We start from the raw sequence: 27,558 nt of genomic DNA on the forward strand, positions 1-27,558 counted from the left end.
CGGGACTCGATCCCAGGACCCTGAGATCATGACCTGAGCTGAAGGCAGCGGCTTAACCCACTGAGTCACCTAGGTGCCCCTTTCACCCTGTATTCTTGACCCTCCCCCACTGTCTCTGGCTGTGCAGCTCACACATACATATCAGGTGCAGCTCAAGTCCAAAATTGCAGAACATTCCCCTCTCCTGCTCCATGTCTCATCTCGCCCCTCCTGCACGATGCCTCTATTTTAATCTTTACCTATATTCAGTTAATTCTTTGACTATGCACAACCTTATCCTACCATTCTTGCTAATTTTAAAGTCCTTGAGAAGAGGATTACAATCTTCAATTGCTCAGGTATCACCCACAGTGATACTGCTGGACCCAAAGTGGGTACTTATTTATACAGTCCTGATAGAATGCCATGTTGTGTGGAAGAGTGACCTGAAAAGAGATGAGATTGTCACAAATTGGTGCTAAATGAAAATAAACATCTTCATTAAATTCTAACATAGCAGCAGTCAAAATAATGTGTGGGAGTCATCTATGTTCACAGATTTGAGGATCTACTGTGATTATAATATGATGATAATAAGTATATTATCATTGATTAATGTAAATAAAATCAATTTCTTTCCCTGGAAAGTACTATTACCTAGTACTTTCTGAATCCAGTGATTACAAAAACTATGGGGACCACCAACATCATACTTAACTAAGGTAACTGAGGTGTGATACAGGGAAAAGAAAAGGAAATCAAGTCCTGTTCTTTGGGGTACTTCTCAACACCTGGCAGGGAGGGCTTAAATGACAGGCTGTCCATGGTGGGTTCACTGAAGATACAAGAAAGTCTAACCAGAGAAAGTTAAAAGAAGGTACAATCTAGCTTCTGAGAGAAACAAATCTTCTGCCCACCAGAGAGGCACAATAATAGCAGAAGGTATTGATCACCCTGGTTCTACAGCATCACTTGAGGAAGGATGTAAATAACATATTTGCACTGAAAGGTCCCTTCCAAACATAGAAATCAGCATCTGTTACTAAACTAAAAGCTCTCTACAGAAGAACAGAAAAGGTAAAAGCACAGAGGATTTATGAAGGAAAGTAAGTAAACCAAGAGCCTCCTATATTGGCACTACAACTGATACTCCAAAGTGATATATTTTTCATAAAAAAATCATCAAAATATCTTAAGACATACACATGATTATGCTTATATTTTAGAGATGAGAAAACCAAGTTTCAAGGAAATCGAGTAAGTTTTCCCGGTTACTCATTTAGTAACTGGCAGAACCTAGATCTGAACCCCAGATGGACTAATTTTCAAAAACAATCCTCTTTTCATGCTTCATCTCCATAAAACAAAACCAAACTTAAAAACATTTAGTGTCTACTTCTTTTGACAATCCCCTAATAATGTCATCAGACTGAAAAGTTCTCTTAAGTAAGCTAGAGAGCATAGGTCCTTTCTCCGATGGCCTATGAGCTCCAGGCATCTTAGACTGCAGGTTATATGACAAGTTGTTCCACTGAATGCCCATTAAGACAACATGCAGCAGTGAAACCAAATGTTAGCAGATGCATTCACTCATTTCCTCTTTCAGCCATCATGACAACAGGATCAGGGAGACAGGAACAAGGGAACGGTTGCCAAGGTCTTCATCATCATCACATTAGCTGCAAGCAGGAAATCTGTGCTGCCAAAAACCGACATTGACAACTCCTCCGTTGACAGACTAATAAACTCAGTTACATGTCCTGCTCTGACAATGGACAGCTTTATTTCCTTTTTATGTTTTCTACATATATTTACTTATCCAAATGTCTTTTTTTCTGCTAGTATCTTAAAATAGTGACTACAACTATACCCCCTGAAAGGTGATTCATAAGCTCGTCTGAGAGCTAATGGGGGACTAGAAGTGGGAGTCTTTAAGAAATGTGCTCTGAATTCAAGGCCGGAACCTCAGGTCTCTGTTCAAGTTAAAAACAGGACGTTTCCCTTCATGGTAACCAAAGAGAAAGCCTAACAGATATTATGGGCTATCATATGGTTTCTTATCTTTCTCCTTTCAGTGGAAATGACATGCAAATACACTTCAAGGAAGTGTGAAGTGAAGTGAAGCCAACAATTTGAAAATTAAAACTCCATTTTCTCAAAATTTATTTTGTGGGTGACATAATAGGGAGCTGGTGGTAAGAATTGAGGACACAGGCATGAAATGTCCAAGTGCCTGTCCTCAAGGAGCTTGAACTAATGCTGAAAATCAAAAGATGATACCCAAGGAGAGTATTGAGGCAGAGTAGAGAATTATCTGGAAGAAGAAGTCAGGAAAATCGTTCAGGGTTAGTGCGCCTGGCTGACTCAGCAATAGGGCATGTGACTCTTGATCTCAGGGTTGTAGTTTCAAGCTCCATGTTGGATGTAAAGATTACTTAAAAACAAACAAGGAAACAAACATTCAGTGTCAGAAGAATGGAGATAAGAATTTGAGGTGTTTAGGACTGAAAGTCAATCAGATCTACTGTAACACGAATACATATGGGGCCATGACTGTGATTTATGAGGGCTCCCGGTGATAAAGAGCCAAACTTACTGAGCTAAGAAGCAAGGATTTTATCATTAAGATAATGGAAATCCACTGAAGAATTTGAAGCTGAGAAATGATATACTCAGTGTTCCTTTTAGAAAACAAGTAACACATACTAAATTTTGAAATAACCTTAGAATTTCACCACCTTACCAACTTACCTTGGCTAAAGCATGATATAGTCAAGGAACCTTATGTAGAATACACACAGTGATAAAATTAGAGACGACAACAATATCCAGGTTTTAGTACTGCCTGAGTCTTGTAATTGAATGTGGTTGGGCTTTGCATTCTACACTCCTCTGAAACCAGGGTCCTTCCTCTGAATTTTTGCCTTGTCCCTTACCAAAGTTAAAGTAGAAACAAAACGATGTACATATATAAGAAGAAGGAACCTATAAAGAAGGGCTAGAATCACACATGTCAAAGGAACTTCATGCACACTGATTAATGATTTATCCTAGGAGTGATAAGGTATAGATTCTATCATATTCCCTTGGTATATGGTGCAAGTAAGTCTCAAATTGGTGAAATAACTTGCCATAAATCACTGTTGTATTGTGTCACAGAATTTTAATTGATAAAGATTTTTTTTCTAAATTTTATGTCTAAATTACAGAATCAAAATATTTTTGCAAGGTTCAAGCTGAGCATATTAAAAGTTCCTTTGTTTCATGACACCTTAGATAGTCCAGTCTCACACTACCATTTAAAGTAAAATTGGTAGGGGTACTTGGGTGGCTCAGTTGGATAAGCATCTACCTTTGGCTCAGGTCATAATCTCAGGATCCTGGGATTGAGCCCCTGTCAGGCTCTCTGATCAGTGGGGAGTCTGCTTCTCCCTCTCCCTCTGCCTGCCACTCCCCTTGCTTATTCTCTCTCTGTCTCTGTCAAATAAATAATTAAAAATCAGAGGTAACACTGTAAAAGAGTTCTTAGTGTTTTCTAAACCATAGTAATGAAATGGGCTATATGACCTATGCAAATAATGTCCTAAGGTAGAACACAGCACCTACACAGTATAATAACAACACACTAAAGAGAGTCAGCATACTCATCCTGAGTCATGCTATCAGAGCACATCAAAATAATCTTTCTTAGTGACCATGTATAATCCACATATAATCCACACTGTCCCCTGAGGGATATGGGTTATATGAAGTATTTGACTTGCCTAAAATCATTTATGGCAGAGACAGATCTAACCTCTGGCCTCTTGAGCCCCAGCTTGGTCTTTTTTCAGTGCCACGGTGTTTTTCAGTTTTGCTAATGGTAACACCTATGTCAGAACCTAATATCTGTTTAACATTCTATAATGTAAAAAGTCTTATTACAGTCATATGACTTGTTAGCATAGACAGATAAATTACTAAATGTCTCATGTGAAAAATACACATAAATTTTCATAAACATAATTTTAAATTATAATAGATATAATTTAACTTAAAAATACCAAATTGAAATATAGTGCTAGATGTTTCTCATTCCTTTGCTATAGTGCACACAATAGCTGTTTGAATGGGTCATTATTATTTTGAGACCAAGAAACCAAGGCTGAAAAAGTTAAGTAATTTGCCCAAGACCAGAGAGTCATAAATATAACCTAGATCTGTCTGGATCCAAAGCTGAGATCCAGATAGAAAATGTGTCTTCATATATTGAGTTTATTAGGTATGTATCCAGTCCAGACTACTTCTAACTCATGGGACATACCAGAGTTTTATAATTCTATGGCAATTAGTCTTCTGTTGATTGAAAAAAAAATTAAAAATAAATGCTCATTGTTCCTGCTCAGTGTTCAAAGTAAATATCAATGGTTCTCCAAAGGAAAGCAACATCAACAATTAAATTATCTCCAGTTAATTATATTCTTTCATATTTGGGGATCTTTTGTTGCTTCTAAGGATTTGGAATAAAGCCAAAACTTGTGATTACATTTCTTGCACATTGTCAATCCAACGTAAGTATTTGAAGTTGGCTTTACTTAGCCTCAATTAATGAGAGGAAAGGGAGACGAAGGGAGAGATGGAGAAAAGAGGAAGGAAAGAACAAACAGAACAAATTAACATGTAGCAAATGACTGTGGGAACCTCTTAAATCATTGAGATGTGTTCAAAAGGAAGAAAATCGATCCGAGGTGAATATGCAACCTTGATCCCTCCTCCTTTCTGATAAGTCTCTGTATCAGTTTTGTTTTTAAATCCTGCCATGTTCTATAAAATATTTACAAGTGCTCTTTCTTCCACTTAGAGATGTTGTAATGTGAAGAGAAAGTGCTTTCAAGCCATCTAGAACTGGGTTCAAATCCCACTTCCTCTAGCTCTGTGGCTTTAAGCATTTGGCCATAAAAGAGATGTTTACATCCATTGATCCTCTGCGGTACACATATTTGCCATATATCATACAAAGAGGGATGCACAGAACCTTGGCAGTTTGGTAGGGAAAACAAGAACCAAACCTTCCATATTAATCTGATGGAATAGATTCTACATCCATGGCTATCAAGGGAGCAAAGTGGAACAGCAACTAGGAAAGGTCCTGGTAGGCTTCTAGCAGGAATTGATGAGGTCAAACCAAAAAGAGATTTGGTCAAGAGATCTACAAAGACCCAGTTGTATGAAGAACTTCCATAGTCTAAAAAGGTCAAAGCTAAGAACTTAAGGGGTCTCAGAAAGTGAGATGACATGGTGAGCCACTGAATATAATTCATGGCCCTTAAAATAAGCTAAACAAATGTTCATTCCCTTCCCCTAGGCTAGTGCCTCTAAAGAAACCCAAATATCTGAGTGCTTATCCTTATATCATATCCTTCCTTTGGTTCTCACTCTGGAACACTGTCCTAAGACTTCTCTGCCTGTCCACATTTGGATCAATCAATCCTTTGAGAACCCTTTCCCTCCCACCAACTCAGCCTGTTCTGATCTCTTTTTTCACAGAGAATAAGTCACCCACATCCTTACATACTGCCTTCTGTTACTTGTTTATTAATGAGTGCAAAGATAATTGTCTTTTCTCCTGAAGGAGAATAAAATCAACTCAATGGCAGATAGGGGTTCAGAATCCCCTGGATCCTGACAACACCTCTGATAGTCATCAATTCACAAATTCTCTTCAAACAGCAAGTTTCTGTGCATTCTAATACTTCCACAGTCACAGATTGTCTCTAGAATAATGGTTTCTTTCGTTCTCTTACTGTGCTTTTCTGCCATTACTTTTATAAACATCCATCTAGTCATTCAACAATCACCAAACACTATGATGAAGTAATCTGGGGGTGACGGCTCAGACACTTTTGTGTTTAATCTATTCCTGGAATACTTCTCTTCTGCCCTTCAAGTTACCAACTTCCTTAGGCTGTCCTTCTCTTTCCCCACCATTCCTTCTTGAGTTCCTTAAAATGCTTTACTTCGTAGGTTCCACCCTTGGCCTGCCACACCTGAGTGACTTTAGCCACTCCACACCTCACAATTCTGATCTTCCTCCCAGACTTCACCTGGGGATTTTCAGCTACTTCAGTATAGTGAGCACCTCTCCAGGCTGACACTGTTTCCCAAGCAGAATCGATAATAGAATCCCGTGAATCTCCTCCTCTATCTGTTCAAATAGCAGCTCACATGGAACAGGGACTTTCACATTTGCCAGGCACTGGATTAACTACTTTAGGGGGATTGTTTTGTTTAATTATCATGATATTTCCATTACATGACTGTCATTACTAGCCCCATATCACAAATAAGGAAGTTAAAGCAGCTTGTAAGTTGTAGGGTCTGGATTTGACAGGAGGCTTTCAGGGTCAGGCAGACCTAAAAACTTAGTCACTACATTCTTCATTCATGAAGGCTTCCAAACTAAAAAGCTAAAAGTCATCCTTCTCTCTGCTCTATTTGATTTGTCTTCAAGTCTGTTTGATCCAATTTTAGATATGCCTTTCAAGTCAGGTCCCTTCTTTTCTAGCTTGCTCTGACTCTCATCATTTGTTGTCCACACAACTGCAAAGAGCATCCAGTATCTTTCCTTGCACCGACGTCTCGTCTCCTAACTTCAGTGTGTACTTTACAAAACCATCACAGTTTTAATTCCCTTAAAAAAAAAAAAGCCCAATAAGCAAAATGCAAACAACAATAAAATAAATATTAGCAAGTCATTCCCCAGAAATAAAGCAAAACCACCAAGCCGTGCTTGGCTCCTAAATGCGCAACAGAGAGGCAAGCTCCTTCTGAAATGATCACCCATCCTCTCTCTAGCTATATTTCCTGCCTTTCCATCTTTCCCCGTTGCACCTTAGACTCTACCCATGCTAGGCATTGGACAATCCTCTCTTTGTTGCATTTGGGCAGTCCTCCTCACTCTTCCTCCTCCTGGCTCTTGTTCTTTCTCATCCTCTAAGGTTCTGCTCCAAGGTACATTGCTGAGAAAACTTTCCGACCTCCCTGGAAAGTGACAATGCCTTTGCCCCAGGAACTCACCACTAGTGTGTGCACATCTTTCATTTGTCCATTAGTGCACACAACAAACAGCAGCTTTCTACTATGTGTCAGGTATTAAACAAGGTGCTGGAGATACAGAAAAGATCTGGATACCACCCTGTCCTTATGGAGTCTCCAACTAATGGCGCACTGAACAACTCTTTCCCACTTAATTGTCTATTTCATCAATTACATGGTATGTACTTTATGTCAACAAATCCTTGAATATGTTTAGTACAAATATAAAGAAGACAGAGTTCCTTCTCTAAAGGAGTTTATAGCCTCAGTAGGGGAGTTAGCATAAATAAAAATAATGATGACACTTAAGACTGTGGTTAGTGTCATAAAATGAAGCAGGGTGTGGATTCAACAATTCATTACTCTTATTTATTTTTTTTTTCCTTCTCCTTTAGGTGTCTAGTTGTAGCTGGGAATATCTGCAGAAGGCATTGGGGGTTAAGCATGAAGAGGGATTATTTTTTATATCTTGATAAGAAGCCCACAAGATAATATTAGGATATGAGCTACACTGAATTAAGAGGTATAAGAGATGCTTTTAAGCAAGACTTTTAATACCAGAATCCCCTACCCTCTCCAACCTGCCACTCCAACTACAAAATGCCATACAGTTAGAGGAAAACTTACCTACTGTTAAAACAGCAAAAGTGTTATCCCTCTGTGATGACTAGTGTAGAGTCTGATAGCAAGACAACCTAACATGCTCCTAATCAATACCCAACTACTGACTGCCCAATGGGAGAAGCACTATGTTAAGCTTGGGAGAGGAAGAAAGCTGATATCCTCTTGCCCAACTACAAAGTGAGCTAAAAGGTATTGTTAGGATACCAGTGTCTGGATTGCAAAAAGGGATTAACACAGGCTGGGAAATGGTGAAGAGATCCTGAAAAGGGCATCAGACATAGTGAGAAGATCGAGGACAATTCCACTCAATAGAACGCATAAGATGATAAGTAAGTACTTCTATTACTTATTGAGTCCACTCAATGGGAATCACCAAATATATAGTTATGACACCAGATATTCTTTCAAAAGGTACTTGTTGAGTGATGAAATAAAATTCTGCAGAGATAATTTTATGTATAAGTCACCTAAAAACAAAACAAAAAAACCTTTTTTTTTTTTTTTCCCCATCTGGAACTCATCAGAGTCAATAATAATTTCCATTTCAATATGTAAAATGTTTTGGTAAAAATGTATGTGTAACTGTTTCATAAGTTATAGTAAATTCTGGAAGAGGAGGTAAAACAAGATATCAGAAAATAGTGATCAGAGTACAAACAGTATCAGAACTTTAGGACAGCAAGCTGAAAATATGAATCAAGATCCTTAACACTTATCTTTGAGTCAGTAATGTCATTAGTAAGACATTCTAAGAAAAAAATAGAAGCTGAGGGATTTTTAAATTATTTAAATAATTTTAATGTGCTTAAGCACATGAGTAATGCTACAGTGCTGGTTATAATAATAATAATAATATTCAGAAACAACACAGGTCTCCTCTCCCCCCCCCCAAAAAAAAGGGAAAAAAAGATGAAAATATTTGAATAAAATCATTAAATGGATTATTTATTATGTATTCATTAAAGTGGTATTAATAGATATTGCAATACCAAATAAAAAGCTTTGTTTTAATGGGAAGTGAGCTCAGATTTCCCCTAAGGGAAAGTGCTTCATAGGAATATCATTTGGGCTGTTGGAATTAATAAAGAGAGCTCTTTACCTGTCTTTTCTTGAGTCAGGAAACATATGCAGTGTTCCAAAATATAGCATAGATATTCCTACTATCATGTTTTGGTTCTTGCCTGTTTTCAATAGGCTTCCCTATTTCTAATACTCATTTTAATTTTGGCTGTCTATCAAGTGGTAATTCATCTTACTTTCTCATGATGATCGCATAATTATTCTAGAATACAAAAACTTCCTTGTCTCTTGGTCTTATAGAACTGCATCAGCAATTACAGTATCAAACGATATGATATGAAGGAAGTCATGGATATCCCATCACGAAATTCTATCAAGAGGTTTGCAAATGTCCTTTTACTTGTTGGAGAAATGGAGAAATGAAATAAGATTCAGAGTGTGGGGCACCTGGTTGGCTCAGTTGGTTGGGCTTCCAACTCTTTCAACTCAGGTCATGATCTCATGAGCATGAGATCAAGTCCCATGTTGGGCTCCAAACTGAGCATAGAGTCTGCTTGAAGATTCTCTCCCTCTGCCAGTCTCCCAACTTGTTCTTGTGGTCTCTCTCTTTAATAAACAAATAAGTATTAAAAAAATTAAAAAGATACAGGACTTAACCTCTCTGGCATCAAAGCCAGATTCCACCCATCAAGTCCCAGCTTCACTAGCTCTGTGACCTTTAAGGAAGGTGTATAGCTTTTCTGGGCCTCAATGTGCTCTTCTATAAAATGGAGATAGTAATATCCATCTCATTTTATTAGCATGTTGCAGACTTATTATGCATTAAGCTTTATAATCAAAGTCTCTTCCTTTTAATATTAACTTAGATTCATAAATTACCTTGAGTAGGATATGCCCTAATTACTTAGAATTTTGACATTTACTACACAACCTTCTAAACTTGCACACTATGTAAAACCAAGAACCATAGTAACCATTTCTGGTCATCTGAAAGCTCTGATTGCTGGTTGGGTTGACAAGACTTATGTGGACTACAAATATTGGCATATCTTCAGTTATTCCTTTGGAGAATAGGATACAACATAGAGAAGAAGATTCCTAACCAAAACAACATAAAGAAATGACATAATGGTGTTCAGTGACAGTTTGTGGGATAAGTGAGAGTCTCACGTTTCCTCCTCATATGAGGAGGCTGCCAGATTGGGTAGGAATTGTCCACACACTCACCACCTCCTTCTTTAACAGGTGGTTTTGAGTAAAGTGTGTTTGAAAACTAATCTAACTTGTGCATGCAAGTTCTTTATGTGTCATCAGGTAAGGAGGAAAGGAAATTGAAAGTGAATGATGATATATCTACTTTTAACAGCAACCTGCTCTGCCTAGAGACTTTGAGAATTCCCATTTTGCTATTTCTTAGAGTCCATCATACTCTCCCCTTCACCCAGACTCATTTCTTATCCACAAAGACTGGACAGAAAGAGGGTAATCCTATCTGTCTTCAACACTATTGGCTCACATTCACTTGTAAGCATCTAGAACGAAAAAATAAAACACACCTTGAAGGGCTTAAAGAGACAGAAGACTAAGAATACTCAAGAAATCATCAGTCTTAAATAGTATGAAAAATGTCTTATAAATCTGAAGACTTTATTTAGTGTTCTTTTTAAGATTTTATTTATTTATTTAACAGAGAGAGAGATCACAAGTAGGCCGAGAAGCAGGTAGAGAGACAAAAGGAAGCAGGCTCCCCACTGAGCAGAGAGCCCAATGTGGGGCTCAATCCCAGGACCCTGATATCATGACCTGAGCCAAAGGAAGAGGCTTAGCCCACTGAGCCACCTTGGTGCTCGTTTTATTTAGAGTTCTGACTGTGGATGACTGCTTCAGGACGTATGCACCAACACACCAAGGACACTGCCATTTCTATAAGAGTGGAGCTGTGAACTTGCTTTTGTTTTACCCAAGGGTATCCTTTCTTTTGTCTTCTGCACTTTGGCAACTCTCATCTCTTATGTCCCATGTCAGGGGCATGTGCTTTTTGCAGTCAGGAAAACATGCCTTGAATCAATTAGCTTATAAATCTGATTCGAAACAATGGTCCTCTCCAAACTAGGGAAAGGAGAGAAATGAGTTAGAGGGTGACAAATTCCTGAATTACACAGGTATACCAGGTGTGTTTGCCAAACCTCAAAGCCACCCAGGTAACTCTGATTTTCCTGGCTGGGTGCCCAGAAGGGAAGAAAGAGTTTAACAACGTTGTGACCTATGGTATATACAATGAGCAATTTCACAGCAAGGGGAATCAGAAGGTGTTATAAAACAGAATGGTATTTTTTTTTTAAGACTTTGTGTGTTGACGGTTGCCAAACTGTGGAAGGAACCAAGATGCCCTTCAACGGACGAATGGATAAGGAAGATGTGGTCCATATACACTATGGAGTATTATGCCTCCATCAGAAAGGATGAATACCCAACTTTGTAGCAACATAGACGGGACTGGAAGAGATTATGCTGAGTGAAATAAGTCAAGCAGAGAGAGTCAATTATCATATGGTTCCACTTATTTGTGGAGCATAACAAATAGCATGGAGGTCAAGGGGAGATGGAGAGGAGAAGGGAGTTGAGGGAAATTGGAAGGGGAGGTGAACCATAAGAAACTATGGACTCTGAAAAACAATCTGAGGGTTTTAAAGGGGCAGAGGGTGGGAGGTTGGGGGAACCAGGTGGTGGGTATTGGAGAGGGCATGGATTGCATGGAGCACTGGGTGTGGTGCAAAAACAATGAATACTGTTACACTGAAAAGAAATAAAAAATTTAAAAAAAAAGACTTTGCATGTTGAGTCTCCTGCTCATCACCTTTGACAGTGTTCCTTTAAAAATCAGCACCTCACTTCCATTGATTTTCAACTTCACACTTTTTTTTTTTTAAGCTAGAAATGTTTTATTTTTAGCCTTAATGGATAGAGAAAATGAAAGGAGAAGAGTATCCATAGAGATGAACCCCTCAGATTAGTGTTAAATTACTTCAGGAGAAAGTGAACAGAATCAGCTTGAAAAATCTTAGACTTGTTGTCATGTGATTTGGCCAAAAATTGAGTAGCTTTGATTTAAATCTCCTTCGAAGTCCTCACTATTACATCGATAGCTATTCTCGTTGTCATTGTGCTTCTTACAAGAGCACTGAGTTGGCAATCTGGACAGTACTGTATGCATCATGCAATGTGTCTGTGCATGCATAGATTGTTCTGGGCTATTTAAGGACAATATTTCTGGAATAGGCTCCACACTTATAGATTTTAAGTAATAGACTTCATTTTAAAGCTAAGTGGTGCTTTTCATTTTCATAGGCATCCAACAGCAGTAGCATCATCCCATGATGACCTTTGGGCTATGTCATCTCTGATTGGATTAGACAGCTCTGTGGGCGTCATTGGTCAATTAGTCTTACAAATCACAGAAAGGCCATAGAATGGCTGAGAGGTCTTCAGGGATGAGAGTGATGACACTGCCCATTCTGGATCAGAGTCTGATTCAGCCGTGCCAACATCTCCCACCCATTTTCTGAATCCCTAAGTGCCATTCCAGGAGCTTAAGAGACCCTGGCAAGTTTGCTCCAAGTGGACCTCACTCTAGTCTTCGGCAGGTCCTTGGCTTTGTTCTTACATTTTTACCCTAGCAGGTCCTTCTCCTACCTCCTAAGTCAATTTCACAGCTCACATTTCCGATGAAATCTTCTACAACTATAGCTAGCACCTTCAGATTATGTCTTTCTAAATTATACTCACAGTTCACTTCACACAGTTTGACACACAATTCTCTAAATGACAAATCTCTATTTTGGCATGTGTTTTTGTTTGGCGACTCCAACGAGACTCTAAAATTACAGTAATCGGGGCTCATGCTATTCATTTAGTTTTTACTCGTCACCCCTTGCTCTTTGTATGTTCCAGTCTGCCTTGCTGCCTGCTTCATCTCTTCTTACTTCTCCTCATTGTCAGGACTCTCCAGCCACGTGAAATCACTTAGAGATTCAGTTTGCTTTTGCTTTTCTTTTTCTGTAGCATTCCTACCAAAGATTAGCTCAGGTCTTCTATATGATGCCTCCCTAACACTGGCATGCAGTCTTCTGCACTTAGCACCATATACTGGTTCTATTCTCTTTGATCCCATGGCAAAACTGTACTTCCCTTCCTCTTGAATTCAAGTGTGCCCCTGTGATGCTACTCAGCCAACAGAATGTGAGTGGAAGTGATGTTTGCCACTTCCCAGCAGAATCTTTCAATAGTGAGCACATGCTTCCTACTGCTTCTTTCTGCCATGACAACCTTCTAGGTGATGGAGGCTCTGTGAGCATCCCAGAACGAGAACAAAGTGGGAGAGAGACGTCTGCCAATGGAAGATGAGCACGTAACACAGGCAGGACACAACCACCGGTTACTCTGGCCACTGAGATGTTAGATTATTGACTAGAGCAGCACAACTGAGCCCATCTAAACAATGTACTTGACTTAGTAGCTCTCCTTTGTGGGCCCATGTACATCATCTCACCTGTGCCTCCAACACTTATTCCATTTCCTGTGTTTCTGTCAAACCATAAATTCCATAAGGATATGGCTTGTATCCATTTATCCGTCTCACATGGCCACCATGGAATGGGCATATTATGACAGCCTCTCAGGAAACACATGTTGAATGAATGACAAAAAGTGCCCGCCCCATTTGAATGCATCCTAAAGTTAACACTGGTATTCCTGGATGTTTGCTCATTCTGTGGGTAAATCATAAGTACTCACAGTTATGGCAGGTGGCGCCCGTGTAGCCCGTGTTACTGCAGTTACAGTAGAAGGTAGTCCAGGATTGGGAGCAGCTTCCCCCATGTTCACAGTAGTTTGGCAAACACCTAACAGGAGATAAAGCAAAAGCAAACAAAATAAACCAACTCAACTGAAATGAAGGGGAGAAAACAAAAAATGTCTACATTCAGCTGTATGAATTGATAGTAGAAATTGGTCTGCTGTATGTCTATACCTAAATCAGACTTGAGCAACAGCAAAATAATTCTATAGCTTTATCACACAGAGTGGAACCATCTAGCCCTACTATGTAATGAAAGGATCAGAGCTGATTTAGGCAATGTTGAGCATTTCAACATTGGGGCAAGTTGCCATTGACTTAAAGTTAATTTGAAGTGGTCAGAATCTATATGATTTTTCATTTACTATAGAATAAAATGTACAAAGGTTGTGGTTTTACATTTTGGAAAGGTTCTACATTTTTAAAAGGAAGTGAGAAGGGGGCACATAATTGAGGCCACTGTCCTCATGATTCTCTTTTGGGTGATGGCCAGGAATCTATTTTAAGCTACATATGAAATTAGAAAAGATGGTACCTTCTCATTTAACATGCAAGGAAATACTGTCATTTCAAAAAATGTCAGCCCAACCCCCCCTTAAAATGAAGCCTTTATTAATTACAATGAAAACACTATAACTATTCTGAAAAATATTTTCACCACACATATTAAAAATGTTCCAAAGCATTTGTAGAATTTGACCCCACAATCACACTTAAATGGTTCTATCTTAAGCATATAACTCAAAATATAATATCCAATACTGGAAAATTTCTTAGGGACGTTGTGGTACATAAAATGAATGGGCTATCATAGAGCTACTGCAAACAGTTAGCAAAAAGGATTATAACAGAGACTGGATTAAGTGAAAATCTGAGATATGAAGCATGGCCACAACAAAGCAAACCAAATATATTGTACTGCAAAACTGATAGGAAGAATAGATGTCAAGGATCACTTGAGGTAATGGGAGTAAAGGCAATGCTCCTATCTTCTGGACAGAGATCATGGGCTTTAGGGTCACTTATATCTGAGTTCAAATACCAGCTCAGCTATTCACTGCATGGCGTCTTTGGGCAATTCTCTTCACTTCTGACATACATGATTTAAAATATCTACATGGCAGGCACTGTTGTGACCAAGAAATAACCTGGCAAGTGCTCAATACTTATAATGAATAAAATTAAAATTAAAAGCAGTGATAAATACTGCAATTCTTGAAATAATCTTTATGGGAGAAAAATCCCACTGATTTAAAAAGGGAGAGGGTGTGAACAATGAGGTTATGGAAGTAGTCTAATATAATAAAAGGGTTCATTGTGTAGCCTCTGAGAATGTGAGGCAAGCAAAAGTAAGATGATTTATCCTTAATGTTCTATATAGGTAGGAAACCCTCCAGCAATGATTGTTTCAAAGCTCAGAAACTAATATTCCTGCATATGTTCAGACATTATTAGAAGTTTTCCGCTCAGCACAGCAAACACACAATTGTGCTGACAGAGCTTATGTGTGGGGAAAGCATATTGGTGACTCCATGGTATCCAACTATGGCTTAAAGAACAGAAAGGGGGAAAAAAGAACCAGTAAATTTTCTGTAGAACACGTTCACAGAAACCAACCAATCAATATATAAATAAAAACAAGGGGTGCCTTCCCTAATACAGATTTTATCCTTCCTCTTGATTCCCATTCCCAGTTGGTAAAAAAAAAAAAAAGGTAAGAAAAAGATTTGTCACGGAGATGAATGAAAGTCTCTCTCCCTAACTAACCTTGTTCTGTGAGGAGTTACAGAACCTTGAAGCATCAGTGTCCTCATCTACATATTCCAAGCAAGGACCTCTGCCTCAGGGTATGCCCCGAGGGAAAGCCTAGCTCATGAAAACCCACTCACCCTATACCTTTCTTCCCTTATATCCCAGCACCTCCCTGCTTCTGAATTATGCTGCTCCTGCAATGCATCTTCTCCATAGATTTTCCCTCTAGAACTGTCAACACACTCTTTATCACTATCCGAATCCATTCCATTCTCCTTCCCCCGATACCAAATAAAGACCCACACACACATACAACTCAAGGGCACTCCATGATTGGCAAATTATACTATTATTAGCTCCTCTTCCTTCCCTAACATAAAGTTACTTGCTTTAAAGAGGGAGAGCTGAGGGGACCTAGTACAGTTGGCTGAGCATCCAACTCTTAGTTTCTGCTCAGATCTGATCTCAGGGTTGTGAGATCTAGCCCCCTTGTAGGGCTCCCCACTTAGCGAGGAGTCTGCTGAAAACTCTTTCCCCTGTCCCTCCCTGCTATGTATGCTCTCTCTCTCTCAATCAATCAATCAATCAATCAATAAATAAATATTTCAAAAAAGAAAAAAAAATGGAAAGTTGAGCAAAACCAGGTTGGTAGGCATTTAATCCTGTAACCTGTTGGTTTTGGTGCCAAGGAGTTTTAGGTTGGACTCTTTTTAATGGCTGAAGCTATAAAATAGAAAACTCAGAAGTTCTAAGAGACAACATTTTCAGCCACAAGAAGAAAACTTACATTCTGTAAAAGAGAAAGGGAGAAAAAGAGGGAGAGAGAATGTTGGGGTGCAGAATGCAGCAGAAAAGACAGATGGAGAGTCCTGATAGAACTTGTGTGGCTGGTTCCTGTTGTTTCCAAGATTTGGTTGCACCCCTGAACTTCCTGAGGGCTGGCTGTTTTACTCTGTATCACATGCTGTGAGATAACCTGAGATCATTCTAGAGAAACCCCCATTCCTTTCAGGCTGGCTCAAACCGGGATTCTGTGATTTTCAAGTAACAGAATCTTAACACTTTGTAAAACAGAATTCTATAAATATAAAAAGAAATGAAAACACACATTTCTCCCTCTCTTCTGTACTTTAAAATATTTTAAAAATGAAGATTTCCAAATTTAGTTGAGCATGTCGTAGAAGAGGTCTTGGGGAAAACAGTAAGAAATATCTGGGCACTTTGAACTCATCCTTAATAAGCCTCACATAGACTTTGTATTGAAGTGTTAATAAACTCAATTTACCAAGGAAAGTGTAGGATAGAAATTCATTGCTTGTGGTCACTTTAAAAAAATGATATATTTCTGAAAGACAAAAACAGTGCTTTGGTAAAGGACAATCTAATATTCCTAAAATGAGGAGAAAAAAAAAATGGATGCTTCTAGCTTGGTTCATTTTGGTTCAATACATACTATGATTAGAAAAACTCATCTGTAAAGCTGACACTCAAAATAAAAGATGTATAATCCCAATATGCTTATTTATTAAGGGCAGTTTTATGAGTATAATTTCCATAGTCTTTAATCAGTTTCTTTAAACTGGTACTTTGTTTCTTTTTCCACTTGCCATAAACTAGGCACTGAAGGCATGACCCAGAAAGAGAAGAGTGGAGAGGCTACCAGAGTAAGAGAACCCCATTAAGAGTGAGAGCTCTGTCACAATCTTAGGGGTAAGACCCTCAATTCAAATTGTTAGGAGATAAGCACTCCGAATCCCTATCTCCTAAATTTCTAATGATCCTTCATATGCAGCTGGACCTGGATGGATGTGCTTTCTCTAGGTGCACTTAGTTTAACAAAAAAAGCCTTCAGCATGATCAGGACACTTTCCTTCACCTTGGTTATTGTTACCTTTAACAAGGTACTGCAAAACGCAATGACCTTTAGCCAGCCTTGTGACAATCCTAATGGTGTTTAACGGAACGTTGTTTTCGCAGCTAATCTCCTACAAAACACATCCACCGAAAACTTTCCTCTCACCAACAACCTGAAATGAAACTTTGACATGTGCTCACCATCATTTCTGAGATGTTGTTTTAATGTTTTATTTTCCCTGTTTAATAAGAGAAGAAAGACAAGAGGAGGGTAAACAACTTGCCCAGATATAAAGTGACAGAGCCAGGAAGGTGAGTTATGCTGCCTGTCACTGAAACCTGTGTTCCCAAGCACCATACATCCTCTCTCTGCCAAACACCAGATGATGCACCTCCTTAAAGGTGAACTCCGAGCATGCATTAAGGCACCACTTCTGCGAAGAGTGGGATGGAGGGGGCCTTCATATAGTTACCACTGATTCCAGAAAGTCATTAGCAAACTTGGAGCTGAGGTTAGAGCAGAGAAAGATAGTGACAAATGGGTCAATTGACAATAAATAAACCTGAACTAGAGAATAAAAGACATATTTATTATATAATTAGCAAAATGATACATAATTGAGTCTATAAACTCTATAAATTCAGTGATGAAGATCAGGGAAAAGAGATTTTGATTCTATTTTCAATTTCTTTTCATGACCAAATTGTTGAATTCTTAAAGTAAGAAAGAAATTCTTCAAATAAAGCTACTGCTAGGACAGCCCCTGTCCCTACCCTACTCTTGCTCTGATTTCTTTCCTTTCCTTTTTTTTTTTTTTTCCCCCAGATGATGGAGACTCCCTCTACATTTCTTAAGCCTATATGAGTTAATTTGATTGTTTCTAGTCTGGGCCTGCTTTTGGTAGAATGTATAAGTTATCCCAAGCTAGACAAAGCTATTTGACCAATCTAAAAATTGATGACATAATGTTTAAAATAAACTTTGTAATTGTATAATCCTACAAATAGAGAAAAATGTAGTCCATCAAGGTCTATTCCGCAAAACAGAAGATAAATTCAGGATCCAAAGTTGGCTTTTGAGTGCAGGACTATGGGCTTCATGGCCAGCCTGCCAGGATGTCCTGGAGCCATTGACTGAACACTCATATGTACACAGCTCTCGGGGTGTTCCACCGGGATTAACCAAGATTGTGCTCACATCTCCATCACTCAGCATAGTCAGTGTCCTCTATTAACATGAAATTTTTAGTCCTCCAGGTTTTCTGAATTTAGTACCAAAAGTTTATGACAATCAAGACCTCAGTATTAATGTTTGGGGGTTAAGAAGGAATAAGGTATTGAGAGAGAAAAATGGTCCCAAAGCTGATCTCAGCCAGAAACTTCTATATGATATAATCTACATCTTCCTGTGAAGAAACCAGTATTCTTGACTTTGATAAAATGCTTAAACATATTTATAATGGACTTTGTTGGTTGATGGTAAAGACCAATGTTGGTTGATGGTCCACTTCAAAAGGAACCTAACTTAAACAGTCTTGTAACAAGTCAAGGAATGTAATAATAATTATTATTTTTTAAAAAATTCAGTCTTACAAGGGATATCTTTGATAGCCCCTCCCCCCAAAAAATTATCTTCAAAACAGCTCCTGCCAAGAATGGATTTTTAAGATTTTTATTTATTTGTTTGACAGACAGAGATCACAAGTAGGTAGAGAGGCAGGCAGAGAGAGAGGAGGAAGCAAGCTCCCCACCTAGCATAGAGCCCAATGCGGGGCTTGATCCCAGGACCACAGGACCATCACCTGAGCCGAAGGCAGAGGCTTTAACCCACTGAGCCACCCAGGCACCCAAGAATGGATTGAACTGGTCTGAGATAGGTCTTTCTCTTGCAACGAGATTATAATAAACTTTGGAAAAAAAAAAATAACAGTTCTTCAGTATTTATTTATTTATTTTTTTAGCTTTTCTTTCCTTTAATTCTGCGTATTTGACACACATGGAAGCCCGGTCCCCCCAAAACAACAAAAACAACTGATGTGCTCACCAGCCTAACTTAACAGATGTTAACCCTTAGCTATATATATTTTTTCAGGTTCTTTGGTATTTGTAATTTTTAAGGGAATTTGGCCTATTTAATATGTCTTGCAAACACCAATTTAAAAAGTGAAGAACAGGGGTGCCTAGGTGGCTCAGTAATGAAGCATCTACTTTCAGCTCAGGTCATGAGCCTTGTGTAGAGCTCCCTGCTCAGATGGAAGCCTGCTTCTCCCTCCTCCACTCCCCCCACTTATGTTCCCTCTCTCACTGTGTCTCTCTCTGTCAAATAAATAAATAACATCTTCAAATAAATAAATAGTGAAGTATAATTGATTTGGACCTTAAAAATCTTCCTAGAACACCTAAGACAAATTCAGTTCCCCAAAGTTATATGTTCATTTTCTGGATACTTAACTTTTAGAAATATTTGTGGCATTCTTTCTTGTAATGCCATAAATTGTACAACTTGGAAAGTAAATCAATCATATCATAAATGAAGTTTAATGTATTTGAAGGTATTTAAGTAACTAAATCCATAAATAGGATTAAGCATTATTCAAAGGGTTTTTAGACCTGAGTTCTAATACTTGCTAGACTTAATAGAATACAGTTTTATAAACTGAATTTTTTAAAGAATAAAAAAGAAAACTTTAAAAAAACAAGATTTTGAGTTTATAATTTTAAGAAACTCAGTATCACTCTTTGAAACAAAAATAACTTTACAAAGCATCTTATTTGAATAAATAAGTCCTCCTTTGTGCATACCACAGTTTCATCACACCTGTGTTGGCTGGTCATTCAGGTTTTAAGTTTGACCTTCCTAACCCACTTTATGGGGGAGCACCGTGTAGTCCACAGGCTCTGCATAGGACCCTGAGCCTCACCTTGAGGGCAGCTTCTCTTTGCTGAGTACTGAATTCCTTCTCTACTTCCTCTTCTTCTGTGTCTCTGTCACATTAGTGAGTACTTTATGGTCAAAAACAATGGATTTTATTTTTTTAGTTTTTTAAGATTTTATTTATTTATTTGACAGACAGAGATCACAAGTAGGCAGAGAGGCAGACAGAAAGAGAGGGGGAGAGAGCTGGAGGAGGGAGGAGTCAAGATGGCGGAGAAGTAGCAGGCTGAGACTGCTTCAGCTAGCCGGAGATCAGTTAGATAGATTATCTAAAGATTGCAAACACCTGCAAATCCATCTGCAGATCGAAGAGAGGAAGAACAGCAATTCTGGAAACAGAAAAACAACCACTTTCTGGAAGGTAGGACTGGCGGAGAAGTGAATCCAAAGCGACGGGAAGATAGACCCAGGGGGGAGGGGCCGGCTCCCGGCAAGTGGCAGAGCAACCACGCACAAAATCAGGACTTTTAAAAGTCTGTTCCGCTGAGGGACATTGCACCAGAGGCTAAACAGGGGCGAAGCCCACGCGGGGTCAGCGTGGCCTCAGGTCCCGCAGGGTCACAGAAGGATCGGGGGTGTCTGAGTGTCTCAGAGCTTGCGGGTATTGGAACGGGAAAGCCGGCTACAGAGACAGAGCCGACAGTAAGCTCGCACCTTGGAGTGACCTTGAACCAGTCGCAGGCTCGGTGAGCTTGGAGCGCGGCCGGAGGTCAGGCAGACGGGAGTAACTGGGCGCTGTTCTCTGAGGGCGCACTGAGGAGTGCGGCCCTGGGCTCTCGGCTCCTCCGGGCAGGAGACCAGGAGGCCGCCATTTGTATTCCCGTCCTCCAGAACTCTACGGAAAGCACTCAGGAAACAAAAGCTCCTGAAAGCAAACCTGAGCAGATTACTCACCCCGGCCCGGGGTAAGGGTGGTGTAATTCCGCCTGGGGCAAAGACACTTGAGAATCACTACAACAGGCCCCTCCCCCAGAAGATCAACAAGAAATCCAGCCTAGACCAAGTTCACCTACCAAGGAGTGCGGTTTCAATACCAAGGAGAGCAGCAGAATTCAAGAGGAGGAGAAAGCCAAGCACGGAACTCATGGCTTTTTCCTTGTGATTTTTTTTTTAGTCTTGCAGTTAATTTAATTTTTTACTTTTTCATTTTTCATATTTTTTTTTCTCGCCTTCGGATAAAATTTTTTTTAACTGTTACCTTTTTCTTTTTTAACGATTTTTTACGAGTTTATCTAATATATATATATATTCTTTTTTACATTTTTCTTAGGTGTTTTCTTTTTTTAATTCTTTTCTTTTCTTTTTTTTCTTTTTTCTTTTTTTTTTCTTTCTTCCTTTTTGAACCTCTTTTTATCCCCTTTCCCCCCCTCACGATTTTGGATCTCTTCTAATTTGGTTAAAGCATATGTACCTGGGGTTGTTGCCACCCTTTTAGTATTTTACTTGCCCCTTCATATACTCTTAACTGGACAAAATGACAAGACGGAAAAATTCAACACAAAAAAAAAGAACAAGAGGCAGTACCGAAGGCTAGGGACCTAATCAATACAGACATTGGTAATATGTCAGATCTAGAGTTCAGAATGACAATTCTCAAGGTTCTAGCCAGGCTCGAAAAAGGCATGGAAGATATGAGAGAAACCCTCTCGAGAGATATAAAAGCCCTTTCTGGAGAAATAAAAGAACTAAAATCTAACCAAGTTGAAATCAAAAAAGCTATTAATGAGGTGCAATAAAAAATGGAGGCTCTCACTGCTAGGATAAATGAGGCAGAAGAAAGAATTAGTGATATAGAAGACCAAATGACAGAGAATAAAGAAGCTGAGCAAAAGAGGGACAAACAGCTACTGGACCATGAGGGGAGAATTCGAGAGATAAGTGACACCATAAGACGAAACAACATTAGAATAACTGGGATTCCAGAAGAAGAAGAAAGAGAGAGGGGAGCAGAAGGTATACTGGAGAGAAATATTGGGGAGAATTTCCCCAATATGGCAAAGGGAATGAGCATCAAAATTCAGGAGGTTCAGAGAACGCACCTCAAAATCAATAAGAATAGGCCCACACCCCGTCAACTAATAGTAAAATTTACAAGTCTCAGTGACAAAGAGAAAATCCTGAAAGCAGCCCGGGAAAAGAAGTCTGTAACATACAATGGTAAAAATATTAGATTGGCAGCTGACTTATCCACAGAGACCTGGCAGGCCAGAAAGAGCTGGCATGATATTTTCAGAGCACTAAATGAGAAAAACATGCAGCCAAGAATACTATATCCAGCTAGGCTAACATTGAAAATAGAAGGAGAGATTAAAAGCTTCCAGGACAAACAAAAACTGAAAGAATTTGCAAACACCAAACCAGCTCTACAGGAAATCTTGAAAGGGGTCCTCTAAGCAAAGAGAGAGCCTACAAGTGGTAGATCAGAAAGGAACAGAGACCATATACAGTAACAGTCACCTTACAGGCAATACAATGGCACTAAATTCATATCTCTCAATAGTTACCCTGAATGTGAATGGGCTAAATGCCCCTGTCAAAAGACACAGGGTATCAGAATGGATAAAAAAACAAAACCCATCTATATGTTGCCTCCAAGAAACTCATTTTAAGCCCGAAGACACCTCCAGATTTAAAGTGAGGGGGTGGGAAAGATTTACCATGCTAATGGACATCAGAAGAAAGCAGGAGTGGCAATCCTTATATCAGATCAATTAGATTTTAAGCCAAAGACTATAATAAGAGATGAGGAAGGACACTATATCATACTCAAAGGGTCTGTCCAACAAGAAGATTTAACAATTTTAAATATCTATGCCCCCAACGTGGGAGCAGCCAACTATATAAACCAATTAATAACAAAATCAAAGAAACACATCAACAATAATACAATAATAGTAGGGGACTTTAACACTCCCCTCACTGCAATGGACAGATCATCCAAGCAAAAGATCAGCAAGGAAATAAAGGCCTTAAACGACACACTGGACCAGATGGACATCACAGATATATTCAGAATATTTCATCCCAAAAAACAGAATACACATTCTTCTCTAGTGCACATGAACATTCTCCAGAATAGATCACATCCTGGGTCCTAAATCAGGACTCAACCCGTATCAAAAGATTGGGATCATTCCCTGCATATTTTCACACCACAATGCTCTAAAGCTAGAACTCAACCACAAAAGGAAGTTTGGAAAGAACCCAAATACATGGAGACTAAACAGCATCCTTCTAAAGAATGAATGGGTCAACCGGGAAATTAAAGAAGAATTGAAAAAAATCATGGAAACAAATGATAATGAAAATACAACGGTTCAAAATCTGTGGGACACAATAAAGGCAGTCCTGAGAGGAAAATATATAGCAGTACAAGCCTTTCTCAAGAAACAAGAAAGGTCTCAGGTACACAGCCTAACCCTACACCTAAAGGAGCTGGAGAAAGAACAAGAAAGAAACCCTAAGCCCAGCAGGAGAAGAGAAATCATAAAGATCAGAGCAGAAATCAATGAAATAGAAACCAAAAAAACAATAGAACAAATCAACGAAACTAGGAGCTGGTTCTTTGAAAGAATTAATAAAATTGATAAACCCCTGGCCCGACTTATCAAAAAGAAAAGAGAAAGGACCCAAATAAATAAAATCATGAATGAAAGAGGAGAGATCACAACTAACACCAAAGAAATACAAACTATTATAAGAACATACTATGAGCAACTCTACGCCAATAAATTTGACAATCTGGAAGAAATGGATGCATTCCTAGAAATATATAAACTACCACAACTGAACCAGGAAGAAATAGAAAGCCTGAACAGACCCATAACCAGTAAGGAGATTGCAACAGTCATTAAAAATCTCCAAACAAACAAAAGCCCAGGGCCAGACGGCTTCCCGGGGGAATTCTACCAAACATTTAAAGAAGAACTAATTCCTATTCTCCTGAAACTGTTCCAAAAAATAGAAATGGAAGGAAAACTTCCAAACTCATTTTATGAGGCCAGCATCACCTTGATCCCAAAACCAGAAAAGGATCCCATCCAGAAAGAGAGCTATAGACCAATATCCTTAATGAACACAGATGCGAAAATACTCAACAAAATACTAGCCAATAGGATTCAACAGTACATTAAAAGGATTATTCACCACGACCAAGTGGGATTTATTCAAGGGCTGCAAGGTTGGTTCAACATCCGCAAATAAGTCAATGTGATACAACACATCAATAAAAGAAAGAACAAGAACCATATGATACTCTCAATAGATGCTGAAAAAGCATTTGACAAAGTACAGCATCCCTTCCTGATCAAAACTCTTCAAAGTGTAGGGATAGAGGGCACATACCTCAATATCATCAAAGCCATCTATGAAAAACCCACCGCAAATATCATTCTCAATGGAGAAAAACTGAAAGCTTTTCTGCTAAGGTCAGGAACACAGCAGGGATGTCCATTATCACCACTGCTATTCAACATAGTACTAGAGGTCCTAGCCTCAGCAATCAGACAACAAAAGGAAATTAAAGGCATCCAAATCGGCAAAGAAGAAGTCAAATTATCACTCTTCGCAGATGATATGATACTATATGTGGAAAACCCAAAAGACTCCACTCCAAAACCGCTAGAACTTACACAGGAATTCAGTAAAGTGTCAGGATATAAAATCAATGCACAGAAATCAGTTGCATTTCTCTACACCAACAGCAAGACAGAAGAAAGAGATATTAAGGAGTCAATCCCATTTACAATTGCACCCAAAACCATAAGATACCTAGGAATAAACCTAACCAAAGAGACACAGAATCTATACTCAGAAAACTATAAAGTACTCATGAAAGAAATTGAGGAAGACACAAAGAAATGGAAAAATGTTCCATGCTCCTGGATTGGAAGAATAAATATTGTGAAAATGTCTATGCTACCTAAAGCAATCTACACATTTAATGCAATTCCTATCAAAGTACCATCCATCTTTTTCAAAGAAATGGAAAAAATAATGCTAAAATTTATATGGAACCAGAAAAGACCTCGAATAGCCAAAGGGATATTGAAAAAGAAAGCCAACGTTGGTGGCATCACAATCCCGGACTTCAAGCTCTATTACAAAGCTGTCATCATCAAGACAGCATGGTACTGGCACAAAAAACAGACACATAGATCAATGGAACAGAATAGAGAGCCCAGAAATAGACCCTCAACTCTATAGTCAACTAATTTTCGACAAAGCAGGAAAGAATGTCCAATGGAAAAAAGACAGCCTCTTCAATAAATGGTGCTGGGAAAATTGGACAGCCACATGCAGAATAATGAAATTGGACCATTTCCTTACACCGCACACAAAAATAGACTCAAAATGGATGAAGGACCTCAATGTGCGAAAGGAATCTATCAAAATCCCTGAGGAGAACACAGGCAGCAACCTCTTCGACCTCTGCCACAGCAACATCTTCCTAGGAACAACGCCAAAGGGAAGGGAAGCAAGGGCAAAAGTGAACTATTGGGATTTCATCAAGATCAAAAGCTTTTGCACAGCAAAGGAAACAGTTAACAAAATCAAAAGACAACTGACAGAATGGGAGAAGATATTTGCAAACGACATATCAGATAAAGGACTAGTGTCCAGAATCTTTAAAGAACTTAGCAAACTCAACACCCAAAGAACAAATAATCCAATCAAGAAATGGGCAGAGGACATGAACAGATATTTCTGCAAAGAAGACATCCAGATGGCCAACAGACACATGAAAAAGTGCTCCATATCACTCGGCATCAGGGAAATACAAATCAAAACCACAATGAGATATCACCTCACACCAGTCAGAATGGCTAAAATAAACAAGTCAGGAAATGACAGATGCTGGCGAGGATGCGGAGAAAGGGGAACCCTCCTACACTGTTGGTGGGAATGCAAGCTGGTGCAGCCACTCTGGAAAACAGCATGGAGGATCCTCAAAATGTTGAAAATAGAACTGCCCTATGACCCAGCAATTGCACTATTGGGCATTTACCCTAAAGATACAAACGTAGTGATCCAAAGGGGCACGTGCATCCGAATGTTTATAGCAGCAATGTCCACAATAGCCAAACTATGGAAAGAACCTAGATGTCCATCAACAGATGAATGGATCAAGAAGATGTGGTATATATACACAATGGAATACTATGCAGCCATCAAAAGAAATGAAATCTTGCCATTTGCAACAACATGGATGGAACTAGAGCGTATCATGCTTAGCGAAATAAGTCAAGCAGAGAAAGACAACTATCATATGATCTCCCTGATATGAGGAAGTGGTGATGCAACATGGAGGCTTAAGTGGGTAGGAGAAGAATCAATGAAACAAGATGGGATTGGGATGGAGACAAACCATAAGTGACTCTTAATCTTACAAAACAAACTGAGGGTTGCTGGGGGGAGGGGATTTGGGTGAAGGGGGTGGGATTATGGACATTGGGGAGGGTATGTGCTTTGGTGAGTGCTGTGAAGTGCGTATACTTGGTGATTCACACACCTGTACCCCTGGGGATAAAAATATATGTTTATAAAAAATAAAAAATTAATTAAAAAAAATGAGAGCTGGAAAGATACAGTGGGCCACAAAAAAAAAAAAAAAAAAAGAAAGAAGAAAGAAAGAGAGGGGGAGGCAGGCTCCCCGCTGAGCAGAGAGCCCAATGCGGGGCTCGATCCCAGGACCCTGGGATCATGACCTGAGCTGAAGGTAGAGGCTTAACCCACTGGGCCACCTAAGTGCCCTGACTTTTTTATATATTAGATAGTTGTCCTTTTGATTTTGTTTATGTTTTCTGAGTATTTTTTCTTATTTTACACATTGTTCTTCTATGGCCTTTGAAGTGTTTCCCTGTTATGTTCCTTGTTGTTCATGGAACTTGTGAAGGGCATTGCCACTGATGCGGTGGCATTTCCAAAATTTTGATTATATATGTACTTTGACTTATCAATTCCACTTCTTGGAATAATGCCCCAGAAATACTTTCTTATATGTGCAAAGATATATGGAAAATTACTAGGGCCCCTGGGTAGCTCAGTCAGTTAAGCATCCTACTTGATTTTGGCTCAAGTCATGATCTTAGGGTTGTAGGACTGAGCCCCATGTCAAGCTTCATGCTGAGTTGAGTCTGCTTGAGATTCTCTCTCTCTTTCTCTCTCTCTCTCTCCCTGCCCCTCCCCCACTCATCCTCACGCTCTCCTCTCTCTCAAATAAAGAGATCAATTTTTACAAAATATATATATATATATATAAAATTATTATAACTATCAACAACTTAAAAAAAGGAAACATAGTCCACCATTTGGGGAATGGCTGAAGAAACGATGCACCTCCATACTATGGCATGTTATGAGGCCATTAAAATGAATCCATGCATCTGTATGTAAGGATACTGGAAAGTTCTACATGTGCAATATACTATTAATTACAGAAAGCACATTGCAGAGTATCATGCGT

At 39.0% G+C, this 27,558-nt stretch overlaps 1 protein-coding gene across 1 annotated transcript in view; it reads right to left on the reverse strand.

Annotated features, from left to right (window-relative positions):
- Positions 1 to 27,558, reverse strand: part of CNTNAP5 (contactin associated protein family member 5) — an 828,648-nt gene that overhangs the window by 327,337 nt on the left and 473,753 nt on the right. Inside the window, exon 11 of the mRNA XM_045066473.1 lies at positions 13,492 to 13,598. Coding sequence (XP_044922408.1) covers positions 13,492 to 13,598 — 107 coding nt within the window. The remainder of the gene's footprint in view (positions 1 to 13,491; positions 13,599 to 27,558) is intronic.

Source organism: Mustela putorius, unplaced genomic scaffold, assembly GCF_011764305.1.
Source record: "Mustela putorius furo isolate JIRA1106 unplaced genomic scaffold, ASM1176430v1.1 tig00003867_pilon_pilon_pilon, whole genome shotgun sequence".
NCBI classification, from domain to species: Eukaryota; Metazoa; Chordata; class Mammalia; order Carnivora; family Mustelidae; genus Mustela; species Mustela putorius.